Source organism: Coffea arabica, chromosome 4e, assembly GCF_036785885.1.
Source record: "Coffea arabica cultivar ET-39 chromosome 4e, Coffea Arabica ET-39 HiFi, whole genome shotgun sequence".
In the NCBI taxonomy this organism is placed as follows: domain Eukaryota; kingdom Viridiplantae; phylum Streptophyta; class Magnoliopsida; order Gentianales; family Rubiaceae; genus Coffea; species Coffea arabica.
In genome coordinates this window covers 8,786,118-8,806,210 of record NC_092317.1, presented here as the reverse complement: position 1 = coordinate 8,806,210, position 20,093 = coordinate 8,786,118, and the positions used below count along the sequence as shown (strand labels likewise).

The window sequence follows — 20,093 nt, the reverse complement described above, 5'->3', positions numbered from 1 at the left end:
CAAATTGCTAACTGGGTCCAGTTGGGAAAATGATAAGCATAGAAGATAAGACTTGTTTGCAAGGAAACGCATGAAGCATGCAAGTACTCCAAAGTTATTGGCTTTATATCTTTTGTTTGCCGTGAGGAATGAGGAGTTGCTGATCTCTTTTTATCCATCGCTATTTTGGTCGAGCCATCTGACATGTATTATTAGTGTTGATTGCGTGGGGGAGTCAAATAATTTGTGTTTTATCCTAAAGGGTTTTCTCCGATGTTGTTAGATATCCGTTAAAAACATCTTTTTTTTTTTTAAGGTAAGTGGTAGGGTTCGAGTTTGAAATCTCTTATTTGCATTCCCTCCTCCAAATCGCCTAATTTATATCAAACTTATCATTCATTGTCTTTCTTGCATTTAAATACTTTTTTAAATTTTAATTTCAAATTTTCAAAAAAACTAGCACATAAAACTTCTCTTAACGGATGTATATTGAGCAACCGTTAGACAAATCTTGAGTTCAATTAAAATTAAATTTGTCTTTAGATTGTTTGAACTTTAAATTTAGAAAAGAATAATTAAAAATTTTTGAAAAGCATTTTTCTTGTCCAAAGAAAAAATTTTTACTCCAAAACTAATTTCTTACAACTCAAAAATTACCTAAAGCCTAAAAGGAAACCGTTCAAAATAATAAAGGACCTAAATTTAACTCAGCTTGATTTAAGCATCATAAAAAAACTAGAATCGAAACTGGATTTTGAAAACTAGAATCGAAACCGTAGTCTTGACTAAAGATTCAGGTTCAGGTTCATCAAAATTTTGACCCGAAATTGACAATTTACAAAACGTTCAAACTGTTTAAAAAAAAATTTGCCATCTAAACTTATTCAGCTAGTCTAAAGTTCAATATCAATAGTTAGCATCTGATACGAGTAACTCCAATCCTAGCCTAACAACCTATTGCTCAAGTCTATTAGTTGTCTATACCCCATGACTAATCTAAATCCAAAACCAATCTAACATAATCAGTAATGAGATATTTTTTCATAAAATTTGCGTCATTTTTTCTTTTTCCTTACACATGCATGATAATACAATAAAGTTTTTTTTAACATTCAGTGTCATATTTTCTTAGAATTAATTTTATAACAACAAGTGTTTAAATATAAGTTAAAGACTTGAACCGTAATTAAAAGAAATTGGAACCAATTGAAGAACAGTAACCGTAACCGTAACGGTCTCTATAAGGGTCAGTTTAGGTTCCACCTTTTAAAAGAACCAAAACCGTCGATTTTTAAAGTGGAACCGGCTGTTTTGGAATCATGACCATGTCTACTTCTAGGTCTGAGTTTCTTAATCAACTTGAAGCAGTAGTTTATACTTTATACAGTAATTAAAGGTTTAAACGTTAATACCGCCGTTCCTTTAGACATCTGATTGCTCAACCAGCTTTACTAATTGAGGTCACTATCATATTTTTCCTCAGGCCAATAAACTGCTTTACTGTCTGCACTATAAATTAGTACTTCATGATTGAACCTAACAGCTGGATTCAAGTTCATGGGGAAGGATGAGGAGTTCCACCATTTCCAATTTATGTGAAAATGAGTGGTGGCGTGTTTCATGTATTTCAAAAAGTTGTTTACCTAAAGCAGACTTTTGATATTGACCTTTGCCAAGAATGCCTTTTGTGTTTGATTAATATAGTGCTTAATCAAGTTACTGTTTCAACTCGTTTTAGGTCACGTCCAAAACCCAAAAGAGAATTCTAAATCAACTTTCACTTTCTATTTAAAGTTCTCACTTGTCACAAAAGAACCCAAAAAAAAAAAAAGTATGTTTAATGTGATGAAGATATTGCAACGTCAGTTAAATTGCAATGCAACATGATGAATCACCATCAAACATATCCTGCTAAATAAATAAGGTTAAATAATACACTTGAAAAATCTACTGTAATTATTTTGTAGAACGCTATTGACTATTGAGATTGGTACATCACATATAATAACACTTTTTTTTAAAAAAAAAAAAAAATTTAGTAGAAGAAGCCGCAAAGGATGAAATTTAAGAAGCGGAGAAGGAATACGGAATTAGAATCTAAAACCTCTATCTCGTAGGACCTTTAATTCGTGGGATTCAAGTGAACCTGTTTAACATGGAAAACCAGTTCAAAGTCCAAATTCAGAATTCCGTCTCATTCATATCAGAACTGGATTAGCAACACAAAAAACTTAGACAACATTTAAGATTCAAGTGGTGATATACAATTTCAGCTCAGAAACTCCAACAATAAAAGTCTTCATCGCTCAAGTTTTATTTTTTCTTGTTATATAGGGATTATGATTATGTTTTTTTTTTTCTTTTTCGAGCAGGGTCATGTTTATGTTATAACAAATTATTTATCAGATTTCAGATTGTCTATCATTATTCTTGAAATCTTGCAAAGAACAGATCATAGTAGAAGTCCTCAGCTTTCGACCCCTTTGTATGGAGAGATCCTTTGCTGCCTTTAGTACTATCAAGCAAATGATGATACGCCAGCAAGCAATTGGCACTACTCTTCACTAAAAGATTGAATCATTCATTCCTTGGCACAATTCTTTATCAATTGATCTAAGGCCCTTTGGCCGAAAGTAGCCAATTTTGATCCCAGCTGCCATCTGTCCTCTTCACTTTCAGGATGAAAAGGACTAAAGATGAACAGAACTTTTTATTGTCTTCTGCAACACTTCTATTCTAACTAATCCCATTTTGCAGTTTAACCTTTTCAGTTGATTAACGAGTTCATTTGCTCCCTACTTTGTAGGCATTTGCCAATAAAAAACTAGAAAAATCCTTGCACTTGCTATAAAGTTCCTTTTCTTGCTACTTCTTTTCCTTTGAATATTTTCTCTGTATCTCACAGATACTAAATCAATTCGGATAATCTCATAATAGGACCGTAATCTTTGTTGCTTTAGCTACAAATTGTATACTTAATTTAATTACCACCATTGTTCCTCAAAGAATTGCTTGTGTTTTCAAGCATTAAGAGTTAAGACACTACAAACTTTTATTGTTAATTTTTCACAAACAAAAGTGTAACTAAAAGTTGGGCTACAAAATTTTCCAACAGGCATATATTATGATCTTTTATCCTGTTTGGCTTCTTTTGGCTACAGAAGTTAAGTTCAGACTACTTGGATGTTAAGGACTTCTTCTTGTTGCCTCTCTTTTTTGAACTGCTAGCTTCAGCTGCTGCTTCTTCTTCAGCCTTTTGCTCTGCCTCTAAGATGGCCAGCTGCCGGAAGTTTGCATGACGAGTAAATATTACTTTGCTCGAGCAATTAATTCACAATAGCAGCAGAATATGATAACACACAGTAGAGGCGAGAATACCTCATCAAGGATTGGTTTAAGCTCCTTGTACCGAGCTTCAGCAAGATCAAAACCATCCTTACGGAGCTCCTAGAGTGCCATATTACAGTAAATCAGAACCACACAGATTCATGGGGAAATAAACAGACTACAGAACCCATTTAAGCGAGAAAAAAGAGGTCCATAAAGAAACAATAAACATAAAAAAGCCCAGTTTCACCAATTGTATTGTCTTAACCACTTGTTTGTTTTCTAGAGTCTTATCTCTTGAATATTGTTCAGTTATCTTCTGTCGCATTTCTTTCTTTTAAGTTTCTGATCATGCAAAGATGTAAAGGAGATACAAAACGCAGATTGGATAACAAGAGTTTCTATTTCGAGAGTTACAGAAAGACCTTTCAACTCAGACAGCTTTTGACACATCCAAAGCAAAACAAATTTAATATTCTCCTTTGCCTTCCTTCCATTAGCTCTCTTTTTACACAGCTAGGGAGGAAGAAAGGGCAAAACAAAGAGTGGGGAATAAAAGCATGCCATATCACACAAGCAGGTTACCAAATGAACATACCATAAATATAAAAGGAATAAGGCAAACATCAAATATGCTATTAAAAGACAAAGATTCAACCAAGCAAGAAACAAACCTTTCCAGTGTGCTGAGTATGCTCATATGCAGCCATTTGCCAGTACATGTTCGTACGCTTGTAGAAGTCCTTCAGAGATTCTCCAGGCTTTAAGAAATAATTAAGAAGAGCACATTAGTCAGCACAAACAAAGGAATTCAGAAAGAAGTCAAAAGATGCACTGAGCTGCAAGTGATAACTGTAGAATGATCTCCACAACCATTGATTTAATGATTATATAAGTAGAGCACAATATATTAAACTTAAATTTAGGTGTTGGAGTTATTCTCATTTTGCATCACAAGTGCAAAGAGAAAAGTACCATTGGCGTTCGCTGTGCATCAGAAAGGCCAAGACTTGCTCTAATCTGCTCTATTCTAGCTCTTTTCTCCTTTCTACGCAGACTCTTCCCTTCACCCTTAATTATAGCTACAGCATCTCCCATTTGAATTGATGTAGCACCACCAGTGCTAGCCTTTACACACAAATGAGGCTCGCTTCCATCAACCAATAGCCTTTTACAGAATAGTTGAACAGAAAGACAATAGATTTACAGTTATAGTTAGCAATATGGATTTAGTAAAGAGCGACAGACCTCTTCATCATCTTCATCATCATTCTCACCACTATCATCCCCGCTCTCATCTTCTTCATCTTCAGGATTATCTTCATCTTCGTCCTCATCTTCATTCTCTGAATCTTCAACCCATTCAGATTCAGATGCCTGTATAAGATAAACAAAACTAAAGTCAACACCTGCCTGGGAGAGAAAGAACAACCACATATTACATCCTTAGGTCATTGCAATGTTTTGCACTTAATGAAAACATTTCGCAACAGAAACATAAATAATAAATCCTGCAAAAACTTTTCACTTGTACAGAATTTAAAACAACTGCAAATCGCACAATCTCTAAGAAATTTCAAGTGACTGATGGAGGATGTATATTCAATCTTCAAATTATAAAAGAGGAATAATTGATTGCTAGAATTTACGTATGCAAATCCACAGTCCACAAGTTTGATGGATCAGCCTGATTCATTGATAAAAGAAGTTTAATGACACTGCTGACATCGTGTAATAATAGATTGTTCTTCACAACTGGATAAAAGATATTCTGGAAACCGAAAATATCAGGTCTAGTAAGTTCTAGATGGAAATGTTTGCTTTAATCTTGTATAACCAAAATCTAATTGAGGTTAATTAATGCACATCTAACATTGTATATATACAATAGGATGATTAAGATACAAGTATGTGATAATTCCCCCAACCCCCCCCCCCCCCAACCCCAAACACAAAAAAAAACACAAAAAAAAATGATTATATAATCCATGAGTTAAACTATAAGATAAGAAGAGGAAAACAAACACAAAACAGTGAGCATCTAAAAGGAGAACATGACTGACCGGAATTATGCACTTCCATTCATCAAGTTTGCTGAGATTGAGTAGGTATAAATCATCTAGGGTGATTTCTTGATCTCTAACTTCCATCATCCCACCATAAATATACAACGTGTCTCGTGCCACAACCATGCAGGAATTGATGCGTCCACAGGGCTTCACTATCTGGATATGGAGGTTCATGTTACAGACAGAAACAACAAATGAAAACAAAAGCATCACAAATTGATTTTCTTCAGCTGTAACAAACCTCAGGTAATTCAGAATTTTGCACAACAGATTTAGAGCTAGATTGAAGACTCTTTTCATCAGATGGAGTAGTCATTCCGCTGTTATCAACGTTCACATTTCTTTTCATACGAGAAGAAATGTCACTCATGTCACTTTCCAAATCATTAGCTTCATCACTATCCAAATCCTCATCTTCATTACTTGCAGCAAATTTCTCAGATTCCATCTCACTCGCCTCATTTTGAAGAGCCACTCCATTACATTTCTCATCTTGATTTTTCTTTAACTGCAATCCCATATGAACAACGAAATCATAGAATATTAGAATCCTATTCAAAAAAGACTTACTTTGAGATGCTTTAAAATATCTAAGCAGGAAAGTGGAGGGGATTAATCTACATTTATCTATTCAACGTCCAGACTCATCCTCTTTTTTTGTCTGAATGAGAATTGGTGGAGAGAATACATAGGTTGAATATTAAAAAAAGATCTTCATGTTAGGTTATTAAACAAAATTGAACTGAAAGGAAAAAATCAGGGGAAATGTAACAGTTTATACAATGGCCGTAAATATACTGTTTTGGTTGTAGAAGAATACCATAAATGACCACCTGTACATGAATTTTCAATTTGAAGCCACAAGATTCAAGTCAATGTAAAGCACAAACAAGGCTGACCAACATTATCGGACTCTTCCGAAAGATATTAAAAAAAAAGTAGAAAAGTAATCTTCCATGAAGGTTGCATTCCAGTTGAAGGTACACTGAAACAAACAGCAGTAAAATTTGCACAGGGCAAACAGAAATCAACTAGTGTATACTAATTAGTCTCAGCTAGCATAATATCAAGGAAAGGTATGTACCTTCCCCTTTGTTGACTTATCCTTTCGCAGCTCCAAAGGGTACCTGCAAGGAAATATTTTTATATCCCTGATGAGTAATCATGGTTATCAAGGCAAAAACAAGACTAAGCAAATCTATCCATATATAAGTGAGACTCCTCCCAAAAGCAAAAGAAATGAAAGAATTGGCAAACATTCCTACATTCAAAAGATGAATGTATTATGTTAATGTTTGTTTCATATGACTGACAGAGGTGGTCAATATTATCAGTACTGTATGAAAAATGAGAATGACATTTTCACCAATTGTCCCAAAGTTTATGCTCACCAACAAATTTCAAAGCAACAAATAGCTAAATTACAAAGAACTAACTCATTGTGCTTCATGAGATGGTTTGAATACATATGTGCCTTAACGTCGAAAATTGGACATTCTAAAAATGTTATAAATTACCAGCGCTGAGTGTCTAACTGGAAACCATAAAGTTCATTCAGAAACAAGCTCATCATGGCATCACCTGCAGAGAGAAGTGAGCTGGAATGGTTATCACAGCATAAAGCACAAATAGAAGAAAACCATTTTTTTCAGTTCTTTAAGTAAAATCTATAAGCAATCAGAGATAGAGGCACACAACAAATACTGCAAGGACGGATTGGATCTTCTACTGATAACTTTTCATCCTAGAGGTTTGAACTAATAATGTTAACAAAAATAATAACAATAACATGTAATTTTACATGCATGTCTCGTTAAAAACTGGCAAGGTAGAAAACACTTCCAACTGGCTTTATATCAACATTCAATTTTGATCGTTCTAAATCAGTTCACACTATCAGATTGAAACATTTTGTTGCCATTTTGAAGAAACTGTGAAGACAAATATAAACTAAAGTTCCATTCTGCCTAAGTGATCTTCTGAAATTAAGTCCATCAAAAACAACAAGTTTTATTGGAAGTGATTCATTTGTAAAGCAGAACATATTACCCAGCTTAAACGAATTTATTCATGCACAAGCAAGGCACTAACACTGAAAGTATGGCTTTTTCAAATTTGGTATATGTTGAAATACAGACACGCAATCTAACAACTTCTTCAAAATCAGGTAGAAGTTTAATAACTAGCTCTACGCGAAAAGAAGCTGAAGGAATCAGAGATGAACTTATAAGAAGAAACCAACCTTCCATTTCCATATCCACAACACCCCCAAATAGTAAAGCCCTCTTTTTGTGGACACACATGGAAAAACCAGCACGAGGCCCAGGAGGCATCCCGCTTTTCTTCACCTTTATCAATTCAAACACAATGAAAAGGAGTATAAGACATGCATAGCTGGGTGAGCAGAGCAATAGAATCTGAAAGTGGGAAGTTGACCACTGACATTAATTAACATATACATAAACTTGTCATGCAGTGAACTTATGGGACAGGACTTGACAATGTTCATTTATTCTTTATAAGCATTTTTTATTATTCCACATCCACAAGGGAAATGAGTAAAGAGCGTGTCCGACATGCATATATGCTTCAATGCAAATGGATAGAATAATCCAGATAAAATTATTTTTTAGGAAAATTCGGTCTGTGACCTGAAATCAAATAGCAAATGTGTGGCAAAAGTGAACTAGAAATATAAAACTTCCAAACAAGTTTAAACAACAGCCAGGGCACTGGTTAAATCACAAGTACGTAATGCTGAAAAAAGAGGATCATTATTTACAAAAATAACAAGAAAGAGAGCCTCTTAACTCAAATGTGGAAAACTTAATTGCAGCAGATTGATAAATTAATACCCTTTTAACATGCATTCCTAGCTTAAGAACATCAATCAAGTTGATAAACAAGCATGAAGGCTATATTGGATACAGCAACTAATTGGGTAGATGGATTGAGTTATCCAAAGCAAATTCTGACAAATTACAAGTTGTTACAATATGATTGAGCACAAAAATCACAAATTTCTAAGCAGAAGCAAGCACCCAAAAACCAGAATTCTAAGCAAGTTCTGACAACAAGTATGGCAATCGCACAAATTATGCGAGTACATAATACTGACATCTTTAATACGGAGTATCCTACAAAGAACTGACAACTGTCTATGCTAATATACACTAGCATTTGAATCAGGATTAAGCCCTAAACCCAAATATAGAACAGAAGTGCAATTGCTCCACGTCTATTATATTTATTTTCAACAAGTAGCAGTCTAAAATGTCTAATTATGTTCTGAGCTGGAAGCAAGGAAAAGCCATTATACCCTCAAGAGAGAGAACAGAAATACGGGATTTTCAAGCCCATATAACTGTGTGTGGAAAGATATAGGAACAAAAAAATTATAAGCATGCTAACCTTATTCCATTCCCAAGTCTTGGGATTAAGGGACCACATATCAGCATGAATAATACCTTTCTCAGAGCCGAGCTTATCGGATGAAACTTCTTTTGAGTAGCCACCATACAAGTATATCTATAACAACAAAAACCTTATAAGTTTCGAGAGTAAATCCTGATCTTGCCACTTTTCTTGCAAATAATCCTATCTGATGGAAATTTTCAAATTAAAATGAACCATACAATAAAAGACCCATAAAGATAATTCATAAATATCAATTAATATTTGGAAATATTGACTTCAAATGCATAACAGTGAAAGAAGAAAATTGAAGTAAATAATTCTTTTACATGCCATGCAATAGATTGACTCACATCATCTTGATAAACAAAAAACTGAAAGCCACTTCGAGCACTTGGCCACATGCATCCAGGACTAGGTTTTATCTCTTGCCACTACAAAAGCAACAAGTCAGTTAGTTTAGGCATACCTAACAAGTTACAAAAAGATAAATGAAAACCATGTTCACCAATCCACCTTAAACTGATCCAGATCAAACACATGCAGATCATTGAAGTACCTGCACAAAAAAAATTTGTAAATGAAACAAGTTATCATCTTCTAGTTTGACTGCGAAAGCCCAATTACCAAGCACCACTGGATCAATGCATAAAAAATGAATAACCCATCATAAGGCATCGAATCAAACAACTAAAGAAAATACGAAGAGTATTTCAAGGTAGCCTAGTTTCCTGATATCAAATAGGCAAAAGGATACAGTCTTCAGTTGAAATCCCAAAAGTTCATATATGGTCAACAAGCACCAAAAAAGAATGTAACACGGAAAATAAAGAGAATACTAGTTTGTCTTTTCTTGCTCAAGAAGTCCAAAAAATAATCTTGTAGCCAAAATTAACAACATTAAGCAAGGACATGCCTCGTATTCAAGGCATTCAAAAACTCAAAAACATGTCCAAAAGTAATTTTAGCACTACAACCTCACTTCTCTAAGAGTGTCATAAAAACCTCCAAAAACTACAATCTTGTGCTTGTACAAAACCTGCAATACACAAAAAATTGAAGCATTAGTCCTTCCAACTTACCCACCAACTTAATGCTGAAAACAAACTTAAGGCATGCAGAGAGAGAGAGAGAGAGAGAGAGATGATATCACATCTTTTCGAAGCTAAAGGCAATTGCATGAAAATCCATATGGAATATGCGCCTATACAAGTCATGGGTGCATGATAGAGAGAGAAAGAACAAATGCAACCCCCACAAAATAATGACAAAGCATGAAATGAACGGAATCAAGTTAAAAAGATTTCCATGGTTGAAGTTTTCATACCATATGCTGGCACACCATGTGTAGGAAAAAAAGGTAACATGTCTTGTATACCATGAAGCAATAATACAATTTTAGGCGGCCAGCCGTGTCTTACACTGAAGCATGCCCTTAATCTTCTAATACCACGTTTAAAGTTAGTCATACTATTTTAAGTCCACAATTTAGTGAAAAATTTGGATACCCATTTGTCTTTGTTTGTTGTGACTCAAGAAGTCATTGGGGAGGTAAATGCTGCATTGCCTAACGTTATTTCAGCAATGAAACCATCAAGGAAAGAGCCTGGAGCATACCATCCGATGTCCGGAACGTGGGCTAGGGCAGCCTTTATAATTTAGTTGTTCCCATTGATTTGTTTTCAAATCCAACATCCAAAAGTCCTGTAATAAACAAACTCAAAAGATAAACCATTATCATGTAATACATCATAAAGATGCAGAAAGTAAGTAATGAGGGACAAACAATGCAACTGGTGGAACCAGTAAATACTGTACTTTGTAGTGATGGAACCGCTCTTGATTAGGAGATGTAAATTCACCACCTAGAATTGCACAAAAAGCAAACTACATCAACTTATTCAGAATGTTACAGATAAAGAAGCTGAGTATCAAAGATTAGTATAATACAACCCATAATTTAAAAAAAGACAAAAAAAGAAACTGAACACCAATTAATCCATGCTCAATGAGCTTTTACCATAAATGTATAAATAATTCTTCCAAGCAACAGCTTGATGTGCACTACGAGGCGGGGGGCTATTAGGGCTGGAGACAAGTTTCCACTCTTGCTTTTCCACATCATATCGATATAGATCACCATATACAAATGTCTGCATGTTTCCAATCCGATACACTTCCACCAATTAGCTTTTTTGAAAATTACCCACATTCATATGCACATGCACTTGGGCACAAACACATACTAAATCATACAAACGAGCAATAAGTAATATCAACAATCTGCAACAAAACCATTGAATTACATTCACCATGCCTCAGCAAAGCATTGCAATATCATAGCTGGAGCAGCACAGCATCAAAGGTAGTGCTCTATGCTGATTTAGGTGTACCTTAACTAACTGTCAATTGAAAGCTGATTGGCATTAATAGGAGTTCCAAGCAGAGATCAAACCTTTTGGCCATTGTAGAATTCACCACCGTAAAGAATCAATTCTGTCTCCTTTAATGGATTAATATTCAACTACAGAGACAAATTAACACCAAATATACACAAAAATCAGAACTATAAACTTCCGCTGAAGAAAAGACGACAAACACAGAGCTTTTAACACCAATTACAGAGCAATTCGATCTGGGAGATGGCCTAGGAACATTCTCCTCAACATGAACTTCCTTCTTCTTGGCTTCCTCTTTTTGTATACTCAACTGAACTCAAAATTTCACAAAGAAAAGGAATAAAAAAAAACCAACCCATTATTTCAATTAAGAGAAAAAGTAGAGCCATTGATTGATTTTAAACATAATGATATAAACACTACCAAAATAGCATCAATATCATCTTCAGGTGAAAGTTTCTTGGATTCTCTCCGGGACCTTTTCTCCTCAGCTTTAGCAGTTTTCCTCTCGGTTTTCTCTTTCCCTTTTCCTGGCTTCTTATTCTTCTTTCCCATTTTCCTTCCCTTCTTCTTTTCCTCCTGCTCTTGCCTCTCCTTTCTCACAGCTCAGGCGGCCCGCTCTTCTACTGCAGGGATTAGAATTGGCTTTAGACTGCGGTCACTGGTCAAAATAAAATAACGAGAAAATTTAGGGGCCCAAATGAAATTAACCACAAAAAAATCTTTCTTCAAAATATAAACACCCACGTCGCATCTTAGCACTGAGCGCAAAATCATTAAAGGCCGGCAAAAAATATAAAGGAAAAAAACTTATTTCAAAACCCCACTCCCCGCCACACTCACTCACTCACTCACTCACTCTCATTATTTTCTCATCAGGAAAAAGAAACACTTTCGTCTTTTTCTTTTTCCATTTCCATTTCCGTTTCTCCCTAATTACCAAATCTCAACGAAAACGCCAGAATTTCTTTTCTGTTTTTGGTTGTTTTTAGGTTTTTATCCTCCGATTAAAGGGAAAAATGCCGAGGGAAATTATCACGCTCCAAGTAGGGCAATGCGGGAATCAGATCGGTATGGAGTTTTGGAAGCAGCTCTGTCTCGAGCATGGCATTAGTAAGGACGGAATTCTTGAAGACTTCGCTACTCAGGTTTACTTCAATTTTGTACTGTATTTTCTTTTCTTTTTTTTAATTATTTTCTCTTCGTTAATTTGTTTTTTGTTTTACTGAATTGCGGATTTTTATGTTTTGAGTTGAAATATATATATATATATATATATATATATATATATATATTTGGAATGGGAAAGAAATGGATTGAAGAGTTTTTGAGCTAAGACTGTTGGGGTTGTGGTGTGGTGTTGTACTTGGTGCTTTAGATGTCAAGCAGGGCAATTTCTGGGAGGTTTTAGAGTAAGGTTGTGTTTGGTTGTTGGGATTGTTATCTTTATAGCAATATGGCTTTGTGTACGACTTTTCTCTTGGAAAGCGATTCCAAATTTACAAATTTTCTTTCAGCTTAACTAAAACAAATTTACAATTTTCTTCAGTCATCAACTCTAAATCATCATTGCATTTGAACATGGCACTCCATGTTTAATTTTGATGTGCAATTATGTAGGGTGGTGACAGGAAAGATGTATTCTTCTATCAAGCTGATGATCAACACTATGTACCACGTGCTTTACTGATGGATTTGGAGCCCAGAGTGATTAATGGTATTCAAAATGGCGAATACAGAAATCTTTACAATCACGAGAATGTATTTATAGCTGATCATGGAGGAGGAGCTGGGAATAATTGGGCAAGTGGATATCATCAGGTCAGCACGGACCTCTAATAGTTTTTATTGACTTAAATTCTTTACGATGATAGTGCACCAAAGAATTTTTGTTCATGTTTTTTGAATAGTTTGTTTGGAAATTGGTGCAAACAATATGTTTTTTAAGAGTGCAGACTCTATTTATTGTGCTTCCCCTAGTTTTCCCTGTTTCTGCCAGCTTCAGATCACAGGAATGTTAGTGCGTAATATAATCATTGATTAGCAACTTACTTTTGAAACAAACTGTATAAAAATATCTAGTACTTTAGTTATGGGACTTTTCCTGATCATCAGATTTATGTGATAACATATGCATGACTCTTATTTGATAATCATCCCCGAGTTAGAGGCTTAAACCTCTGCTTCATCTCGCAAGCCATTTTGTGTGTATTCCCCTTTATATTGCCTAGTAATCATAATTTTCAGATGAAACTTGATTTCGCTTATAAAGTTGATGATATGTATGGGCTGTTCAATGATCTAAAGCTCGAAATAGAAAGTAACGTTGAATCTGAAATAACTTCCAGAAGTTCCCCTTATAATTGATATTGGTTTTCCTACAGCAAATTTTCATCTATTGCTTTTGGTTTTCCTCCAGTTATTTGTCATGTAGTTGCATATACAAATAATTTGTCGCCAATATGACATTTTCTATAGCCTAACATGATCAGGTGAATAATTGGTAGTTGGAGTTTCACATCATTAAAAAAAAAAAAGAAATTGCCTGTGTAAATCTTGTTGCTGCACAACCAAATGGAAGAAGAATTTTTTTTTTTTGGGATGTGCATGGATATTGAATACCTACTGTATAACAACTGTACTGTCAACTATATTGAATTGCTACATATTTTGAAAGAAATAAGGGAACCTGAAGGCATAATGAAAGAAACATGACAGATTTTTTGGTTAATCTGACTGTTCGTTCTTACAGTTTAAATAATGGGAGTCTATTAATGCTTTTAAGAAAAATGTATTTGATCAGGGTAAGCAATATGAGGAGGATCTGATGGACATGATTGATAGAGAGGCAGATGGAAGCGATAGCCTTGAGGGGTTTGTTTTGTGCCACTCAATTGCTGGAGGAACAGGCTCAGGTCTGACACCTTTCACTATGTGTGCTGAAGTTCTAAAGTTTCTCCATTTTGAGGTGTTCTTGTAGTTTGAATTGCTCTAGTTGTTGACTTCAATTCAGAGCACAAGGTTGTTATGTTGGTTTGTTCCTTAAGATGTTTTTCATTGTGCTGTTTTACTTTTTGCTTCCTTGCTCCATGAACTTAACTGTTTTTTATGGCACACATAATCATTGTGCATATTCCGGTGACATGTTTATAGTTAGGTACTTTAATGAACTGAGAGTCCTGTATCAATATTTGATTTTTTAGGCTTTGTGCAACATTTGTTTCAAAGAAATTCATTGCCTACAAGTCAAAACAGTTTTACTTGCTGGATTATTTGGCCAACAACTGCTTTGTTCGGTGTAGGTATGGGTTCGTACCTGTTGGAAACTTTGAATGATCGCTACAGCAAGAAACTTGTCCAGACATACAGTGTATTTCCTAACCAAAATGAGACAAGTGATGTGGTGGTGCAGCCTTACAACTCCCTCTTGACACTTAAGCGTCTCACGCTGAATACTGATTGTGTCGTTGTTCTTGATAATACTGCACTTAATAGAATTGCTGTGGAGCGCCTTCATATTACAACTCCTACTTTTGCACAAACGAACTCTTTAGTTTCCACTGTCATGTCAGCAAGTACTACAACTTTGCGTTATCCAGGATACATGAACAATGACTTGGTTGGACTCCTTGCTTCTTTGATCCCAACTCCAAGATGCCATTTCCTGATGACAGGATACACACCGCTTACTGTTGAACGTCAGGTTAGATTTCTTCCTTCGTTCTGCACTTAATGCTTCTCTGTTAGATCAAGTTTCTATCTTCAGACATTGGGAACAGCAATAGACTTATTCTTTGGTATACTGCAGAAAAGCTCCTGAACTTTCTTTGTTAAATTTTTAGAGTAATGTAAATAATATTGGTATAAACGACACAACTTGTTCTAAGCATACATCTGTATTGATGAAATGAGTGATAGTCTTGATCTTTTGACAAGAATTTGGGTAATTGGTAGATTAACTGTGGGTTATAACAGTTAAATTTTTAATGTTTATCTCCTTGAGAGAGAGAGAGAGAGAGAGCAGAATCACCCAAAACAGCAGCCTAATGCGCGTCAATCTATTTTACAGGCTAATGTGATTCGTAAGACAACAGTATTGGATGTTATGAGAAGGCTTCTTCAGGTAAGTGTAAAAGCCATCGCTGGCATTTTAAGGACTGCTGGATATGTGAGAATTTGACACAAATTTTCTGTCACAGACAAAGAACATTATGGTTTCCTCTTGTGCTCGAACAAAAGAGGCCAGTCAGGCAAAATATATATCTATTCTAAACATTATACAAGGAGAAGTTGATCCTACTCAGGTAAGTATACTTCTAAGTTTCTTCAGCTGATTAATTTCATAAGAAGTTGCACAGAGATTAGCATGGTGCAGGATTTGCATACTTCAGTAAGTGTGACTTTGTGATGAATTTGTTTACACTGCAAGCACATGGTTATTCAAGTTGGGTAGTAATAATTTTTGTTAAAGACTTGTGGATATCTTTATGATATGCTCATGTAAAATCTACTTGCTCAGCATCTTCTGTTAAAATCATTTAGGCTATTTCATTTCCTTTTATCCCCCTTTGACGGTTTTAAATTAGGATAGCATAACACTGCTGAATTTTAATCCTTTCTGTGGATATTGAAGCTTTGGAGCATTAACAATTCTTGAGCGTTAGAACTTTTATAACTTGGTCAAATTGCCACTTAATTTGTTTCCGAAACAAAGGGCATGGTGATGGATAACTTGATTCCGTTCATGTCAGTCACCCTGAAGACTTTTCCTTCGACAAGTAACCTGTATTAAATGAGATTTTCTATTTTTTAAGTGCTTTATATGTGATTATGTCTTTGGCTCATTGTAAGAGGAGAAAAATTGGTGCAAGATTTTTCTTTTAGTTTGCGTTATTTATCGTTTTCATTTAAACTTAGCTGTTTGCTTAAATAATTAGTTTTAGAATTTTACAATGTAATGCGGAATTTGACTGTGTCCTTGGGATAGATCCTACGATCATAAAATTGTGAAGCTGTGGTTTATCAATCATGTCGCTTTGCTGCCTATTGTTGTTCTTAGTTTTCTTGAGTCTAATGCTATTTGATATTTTGGATGTTTCCAAAACTCAGGTTCATGAAAGCTTACAGAGAATTCGTGAAAGAAAGCTAGTTAACTTCATTGAATGGGGACCTGCAAGCATCCAGGCATGACTGAGAACCTACTTGAACTCAACATTGGGTTTGATGTTTTCCTTTTTCTAGGCTTATTTGAACTTATTCTTTTTGGCAGGTTGCTCTCTCAAGGAAGTCTCCTTATGTTCAGACTGCTCATAGGGTGAGATTTTTAATCTAAGATTATCTTTTTTGAGTTCTTACTGACCTCCAAATGAGCTTAAGAGCAGAAGAGCTTTCTGTTACTTGCCTCATCATAACCTTTACCTTTGTTCTGGGTTTGGTCATTTCAAACCAACATGAATTGGCTCATGCTGTGTGTGTGTGTGTGTGTGAGTGAGTGAGAGAGAGAGAGAGAGAGAGAGATGGTACATGTCCAAGTGGAACCTAAAGGTTCTGTTAAGGTCGAGCTGTATATTGAGATTAACAAATCTGAGCCCCAGCAGTGCTGTTTTCAGTTCTGCTCAGCTTGTCTTCACCCTAACCTCGATGCTAGACTGTCTTTTTACTCAATAGATACAATTTATACTTTTTGTTTAAATAGGTCATCATATGGTTTTTGTCAATAATGGAATGATTAGCCTTACTCAATTTAAAGTTTTTCACTTTGGTATAATGTTCTGTTTTTGGAATAATTGGATATGTGAAGTTGCATTTCAGGATTGATGCTTGCAAAAATCAAACAGAGGAACTGACTTTTAGCTTTGAAAATTTTCAGGTCAGTGGTTTAATGTTAGCCAGTCATACTGGCATACGCCACTTATTTGCCAAATGTTTGAGCCAGTATGAGAAGTTGAGGAAGAGGCAAGCCTTTCTTGACAATTATAGGAATCACCCAATGTTTGCTGTAAGTTGCTTGTTGATTATGTCTCAGTGTTCTTAGTTGTTGGATCTATAATATCATACTGATAATTGATCGCATAGAGATTTTAGTTAGATAATTTATAATAGTCCAAGGGAATGTTTGGCATTACTACCATGAGTGAATCATGCCTTCCACCTCTAATGCACCATTAGTCGCTATATCTACTGAGGTATGAGGTATTAGAGAAGGAGTTGAACTGATTTCACTAGCAGCTTCTCATTCACTATGAACTAATTGAATTCAACTATTGGGAAAATGAAATAATCTGCTAATAATATTTTGTACTCGTTAATAAACCTGTGTTTCCTTTTCTCCTTTGTTTACCACCATGACGTCATAGTTTGCAAGTTTAAGTTATCTTCTCTCTCCATTTTTAGTTAAAATTGTTGTATTCTTGGAGATCTTTATCAATTATGTTGGTCAGCCTAATGATGGATTCCAAACTCCTAGTTAAACTCAAGTTAAATGGGCCACACCTTTGGGGTTGCTTTGTCTTTTGAATAAATGGAAAATAAATGTCCCTCTCTTTTCTGTGGGAATTTTTTTGAAATATCCAAGTTGAGTTTCATTTCCATCTTCTGCCTTCTAGTAAAGCAAAAACTGCCAAAGTAAAACCTTTGTGGTTTCTGTTTGCATAGTTTGGATGTGGTCTGGATAAGCTTCATGTATGAGATATAAATGCTCTATGTTCAGTCTTTTGAAATTTTTGTGACTTGTGAATAAGGCTAGCACGAGCTTGCTTATTTTATTGTCAAGTTGCTCACTTAACAATGTGAAATTAACAGTTACCACATCAGTTGGTGGAAAACTGTTTCTGAAGTTTTGAGAATAAAAACATCTTCCTGGAAGAAATGCACCAACTGCATAAGATGAACGAGTGTCATGCTTGAGTTCTATGAAACCTTTGCAAGGCTTGATTCTTGGATGTGAGAAAAGCTTCCAAATGTGTAGATATTTATTTACCTTAATTTTTTTGTGAGGATCTTCTTGAATAATGTAAAGCATCTCTCCCTCTTTGGCCCCACCACGGAAAAAAAAGGAAAAAGATGTGTACTTGCATATACACCAAGGCAGCTTAAGCTAAAAGAAAAGAGAGATTCTGTAGTTAAGCAAGCAGTGGAACTGTGGGAGCATTTGACATATTCTTTTGTTGATTCAACTATACGAACTTGTATCCTTGTTATTCTACCCTTGTTTATGCATCTGAGTTGCTCAACCTAAACTGTGGGGCATGAGCAGGACAATGATCTTTCAGAATTTGATGAATCTAGAGATATAATTGAGAGTCTTGTGGATGAGTACAAGGCTTGTGAATCACCAGACTACATCAAGTGGGGAATGGAGGTAAGCACCGATAATCTAATTTAGAGAACTTGTTCCTTTATTCACTCTCTTATTTCCTGTTACTTATGGTGTTTGTGCCTGTCTAGGATCCCGACCATCTCCTAACAGGGGATGGAAATGCTGCTGGAACTGTCGATCCTAAATTAGCAGTATAAATGAAAATGGGTAAGTTCTAACAACTTATCAAGTCATGCATGGAAATTTTTTTATCTCATGATCTATATTAGTCAAGTCTCTCTTCCTTGACTTCTGAAGGTGCTTCACATGTGTCAGCATCTTAATTTTCTTTTTATCATTGAAGTTTGTGTCATCCTCTGTAAGTAATTGCTTGATTGAGGGGTGATATTTGACAATCTGCTCATGGTCTGCTGATCGACCAACTTTTCTTTATAAACTTATGGTCTAAGATAGACACAAAATGAATGCTGGTCTTTTTCATTAGTGTGCTGTGCACAGCAAGCCGCCCTTAGCTGAAGTTACTTTCCAGTTCCTAAGCCAATTAAATACTACAATGCTATCGTGATGAACTTCTTGAGTGCAACGAAATATTTTGGTTTTTTAGTGAAGTATAGGGTCCCCTTTTCCCCTCATAAAGACCGTAGAGTCCCAATGCGACCCATGATGGTTATTTAGAGTTAGGTTTGTTTTTTGTTCTTGCAGTTGTTCATCTTCATCCATGCAGTGACACAGCAATTTGATGTGCGCTCCTCATAGGAGTATCAAACAGTAAAGAAGCAAATGCAATTTGATGTGCGCTGGAGTGTAGTTTTCTTGGGGTTTGGTGTTCCATTTGTTTTGTGCTAGAGAAATAGGGAGTGGAGAATGCAGGAATTACATTGTATGTCTCGGATACAATTTATATATATGTATAGTTTTAGTTCAGGATTCACAGTTGTGTATTGTTTTGATTTAGCGGATTCAAAAATGAACCAAAAAAAAAAGACAGATGACTAATAGTTTGCTTTAGACTTGCGTAAACAGTAGAGTTGGTGGCATATGTTGTTATGATGTTATTCTTCTACTCTTAGGAGGAGACATGTCTAGAGTTTAATGGAAACCATCTCGTTTTGCTGTTGTTTCTGATTTCCACTACGTTGGAATGCGCTTTTAATTTACCTCCAAAACTAAGGCAAGTTTTTGAAGGTCAAATTTTCAAGTGTCTAACAAAAAACAGTAATGAAAGAAACTCCATAGCATGCGTTACTAGTGAACTTATATGGCTTCAGCTGTTGAAGCTTGGAACCATGGAAGCCATGTTACTGATTTATCAATCCAGTGATGAAAATCATAACTGTTGTATTTGTTGGACTGGTTTTGTACCCGTCATTGTTTAGGTAATTGTTTAGGTATTTTCAAGAGAATGTGATCTTTATTTTTTTTTTCCCACAGTATATTGAAATTTGAAGGGGTCTTTATTTAAATTAGTGGCTATAACCTTTTCGTACATCCAAATTATTCTTGCTCTACGTGAAGGAATTTATTACTTTTCCAGAATTTCTTTTTGTTTATTGCTTTTGGGACGGAAGGAACTTATTATTTTTCCAG

The 20,093-nt window shown here is 35.2% G+C and overlaps 2 protein-coding genes across 2 annotated transcripts; one reads left to right on the top strand and one right to left on the bottom strand.

Annotated features, from left to right (window-relative positions):
- Positions 1 to 2,934: 2,934 nt before the first annotated feature.
- LOC140006017 (uncharacterized) lies at positions 2,935 to 11,841 on the bottom strand. The gene is made up of 20 exons (XM_072047534.1): positions 11,612 to 11,841; positions 11,412 to 11,498; positions 11,245 to 11,313; positions 10,810 to 10,942; positions 10,608 to 10,654; positions 10,407 to 10,493; positions 9,767 to 9,828; positions 9,306 to 9,348; positions 9,143 to 9,223; positions 8,787 to 8,903; positions 7,618 to 7,723; positions 6,893 to 6,956; positions 6,460 to 6,502; positions 5,617 to 5,883; positions 5,370 to 5,531; positions 4,555 to 4,683; positions 4,282 to 4,434; positions 3,981 to 4,067; positions 3,358 to 3,426; positions 2,935 to 3,259 (listed from the first exon to the last, which is right to left on the bottom strand). Exons 1-20 carry the CDS (start codon positions 11,741 to 11,743, stop codon positions 3,155 to 3,157), a joined length of 2,043 nt encoding a protein of 680 aa, XP_071903635.1. The 5' UTR covers positions 11,744 to 11,841; the 3' UTR covers positions 2,935 to 3,154.
- Positions 11,842 to 11,952: 111 nt separating this feature from the next.
- On the top strand, positions 11,953 to 19,626 carry LOC113739837 (tubulin gamma-1 chain). Its single transcript, XM_027267198.2, has 12 exons — positions 11,953 to 12,336; positions 12,809 to 13,009; positions 13,992 to 14,103; positions 14,491 to 14,891; positions 15,258 to 15,311; positions 15,388 to 15,492; positions 16,298 to 16,372; positions 16,458 to 16,502; positions 17,058 to 17,186; positions 18,444 to 18,548; positions 18,635 to 18,713; positions 19,209 to 19,626. Exons 1-11 carry the CDS (start codon positions 12,208 to 12,210, stop codon positions 18,701 to 18,703), a joined length of 1,425 nt encoding a protein of 474 aa, XP_027122999.2. The 5' UTR covers positions 11,953 to 12,207; the 3' UTR covers positions 18,704 to 18,713; positions 19,209 to 19,626.
- The last annotated feature ends 467 nt before the right edge of the window (positions 19,627 to 20,093 follow it).